Source organism: Trachemys scripta, chromosome 10, assembly GCF_013100865.1.
Source record: "Trachemys scripta elegans isolate TJP31775 chromosome 10, CAS_Tse_1.0, whole genome shotgun sequence".
Classification (NCBI taxonomy): Eukaryota; Metazoa; Chordata; order Testudines; family Emydidae; genus Trachemys; species Trachemys scripta.
The window spans coordinates 17,051,335-17,054,585 of record NC_048307.1 but is presented as its reverse complement, the minus strand read 5'-3'; the positions used below and the strand labels follow the sequence as shown (position 1 = coordinate 17,054,585).

At 43.6% G+C, this 3,251-nt stretch overlaps 1 protein-coding gene across 2 annotated transcripts in view; it reads left to right on the top strand.

Annotated features, from left to right (window-relative positions):
- Nucleotides 1-3,251, top strand: part of IQCK (IQ motif containing K) — a 99,435-nt gene that overhangs the window by 27,834 nt on the left and 68,350 nt on the right. Inside the window, exons 5-6 of one of the 2 annotated variants that reach the window (XM_034782775.1) lie at nt 387-439; nt 583-660. In XM_034782775.1, the coding sequence (XP_034638666.1) occupies nt 387-439; nt 583-660 (131 nt within the window). The remainder of the gene's footprint in view (nt 1-386; nt 440-582; nt 661-3,251) is intronic. The other variant, XM_034782776.1, reaches the window with a different exon arrangement.

The window sequence follows — 3,251 nt, the reverse complement described above, 5'->3', positions numbered from 1 at the left end:
ATATATAATATAGTCTTTTGTCTGGTGAAAAAAATTTCCCTGGAACCTAACCCCGTCATTTACATTAATTCTTATGAGGAAATTGGATTCGCTTAACATCGTTTCGCTTAAAGTCAAATTTTTCAGAAACATAACTACAATGTTAAGTGAGGAGTTACTGTACTCATATTTAGACTTGGCTTGAAAAGTGGTTCCACAAATGAAATTTCTACAGCTTTGGCTAAACCATAGATGCTTGGCAATTGCAAAATTAAAATAGACACAATAATGTACTGTATATTTTATTCAACAATGGCAATCAACTTAGCTGTAGTTCCTCAGCACTAGTTAAAATGTGTGACCAGTCCAAAGGTAATAAATAATTTGAAACTATCTTCTATCTTTAGAGAAAAAGGACCAAATTTATCGCCTGTGATTTTCTGACTGAGTGGTTATACAAGTAAGTTAATTCTGTTTCTAAATATTAACTTTGTCCAATGATTCAGCAACACAAATTTACAAACAGAATAACAACAATTGAGATGAATGTTGTTGTTTTCTTGTTAACTGTATTTTAAAAAATATATATGGTATAATTATCAGCCAGAATCCAAAGAGGAAAGATGAGCCATTCACAGAATTCTTCTCTATCCCTTTTGTGAAGGACTGGCTAAAGGACCAGTAAGTATTATGCAATATTCATATAGTATTCTTTTTTTTTTTTTTCTCATCTCCTCCCACCCCCAAATAACAGAGCTTAAATGTGTTAAAATTGTCCCCTTTGGAGTGTCCTTCACTATTCTTGTATAACAAAGGGTCTTTGTGGTGCTTATTAATTTTGTAGTTATAAGATATTTTGTGCCAGGATCATTTGCACAGAAAGTGTTGTGGGAATGCTAAACATTTCATTATTCTGAAGTGCAGGGAATTTCAAATTGCCTGATGGTATTATTAAAATCCTTATACTAATGAACAAATAACCCTGGTTTTAAATACTGCTTGCTAATGCGATGATTAGGAACCTCTTTGAAGTTCAGAAATTTGTTCCTCCAGACTGTGACCAGCATGTTTAAAAATCCCTATAGTAATACTTGGCAGGGAGATGAATTTCTTCTGCATATTATTCATGATTTTGTTTCAAAGGGCTGGTCTACACGGGGTGGGGAATCGATCTAAGATACGCAACTTCAGCTACGCAAATAGCGTAGCTGAAGTCAAAGTATCTTGGATCGAATTACCTGGGGTCCACACGGCACAGGATCGACGGCCGCGGCTCCCCCGTCGACTGCGCTACCGCCGCTCGCTCTGGTGGAGTTCCGGAGTCGATGGTGAGCGCGTTCGGGGATCGATATATCGCGTCTTAACGAGATATATCGATCCCGGATAAATCGATTGCTACCCGCCTATATGGTGGGTAGTGAAGACATACCCTAAGAGATGACACTTTCTATTTCTAGAGTAAAGTGTGAATTGTCTCCCTCTACAGCTTTCCCCATTATTCCTCCAATACAGGACTGTGTCATAATTTTGGAGGAATCTTTTTCTTCTTGGTTGCTTGACTTGTCCAGCAATGGAGCTGTTGCTTGACAAGAGAAGGGGGGGGGGGAAATAACAGCCCACAATGAAGGAGTAAGGAAATTCTATGGGCCAGATTTTCAAGAGAATTCCCATTTAAGCACCTTTAATAGTGTGGCCAGATTTGTTACCAGTGGAAGCTTTTGGGTGCTGAGGACTTTTGAAAATCTGTCCATTTCATGAAGATGCCAAAATGGGAGCTGAGCTTTCTTGAAAATCTTGCTATAGGGTTCCACTTGGAAAAATCTAAAACTCGGAGTCACTGCCTCAGAGAGAGAATAGCTTCTTGACATTCATTGGCCTTTGAAGAGAGCACGGTAAATGAGAAGTGGACACTCAAGCCTGGTCTATACTACACAGTTAGGTTGATGTAAGGCAACTTCCGTCAACCTAACTATGTCAGCGTACACACTACAGCCTTGTCCCACCCATGTATGTGCTGTACTACACCGACATCATAACTCCACTTCCACGAGAGGCACAGGGCTTATGTCGGTGTAGTTAGGACGAAGCAGTGTCTGTGTAGACACTCTCCCACACACACACTCAGGCGGGCTGTGCCTGCCTGATTCTCCACGCCAAGCCCAGCTGTGCCTGCCCAGCTCCCCGTTCCCCATTCAGGGAGTCGAGAAGCTCAGGCAGCTGTCCCCCCACTCCCGGCGGGGAACAGGGAGTCGAGAAGCCCAGATGGCTACCCCCTACTTCCCGTTGGGAGCAAGAGGCCGAGAGCCCGCGGGGCAGCTGGGCTACTGGTGGGGAGCCACGCAGAGCTGTGAACCCTGGGTCTCAGCCCCCCACACTGCCCTTCTTCAATCAGTAGAAGTGCTCCCGTTGAGGATGTGCACCACCGGCAGAAGGAGGGCAGTAGCTGTAAGTCAACCTAACATAGGTCAACTTAAGTCTGTAGTGTAGACATGGCCTCAGACACCTAATACAGAAATAACAAGTTTCGTCACACTTCCCTGCCAATGTGGCGCAAATCTACCTTGGATGGACAACTTCTAGGGACTAATACATTTCATTCGCCATGCCCATTAGCTGCTTAATATCTCAACCAACAAGATTGCCAATTAAAGTGGCAATTTTTGTGATTTGGATGCTTGCTTTAAACTGGAGTGAGACCGTCATACTAATTTCATAGATAGTATCATACCAGATAGTATCATATTTCTGTTATTACTGACCTGGGAGTTGGAATTTTTGAAGGTGACTAAGGTCTGGTCTACACTATAGAGTTAGGTCGACTCAAGGCAGCTTACGTTGACCTAACTCTGGAAGCGTCTACACTAAAATGTTGCTCCCACCAATGAAACTCGTCTGCTACGGTGACTTAATAACTCCATCTCCGCGAGAGGTGTAGTGCTTAGGTTGATGTAGTTAGGTCAATGCAGTGTCAGTATAGGTTCTGTTTTACTTATGTCAATTTTAGTGGCCTCCAGGAGGAGCCCCATAGTGCCCCAACCTGCCCGCTCTGGTCACCATTTTGAACTCTGCTGCCTGGAGGGCAGGTACACAGATACACACATCTCCCCTTTAAAAGCCTCGCGAATTTTTGAAATTCCATTTCCTGTTTGCTTGGTGTGGAGTAGGGTGACCAGATCACCAAAGACAAATATCGGGACGCGGGGGGGGTGACGTGGCGGGGGGCGGGGCGGGGCCAAAAAAAAAAAAAAAAACCCTTCCTCCGCAAGCGCTGG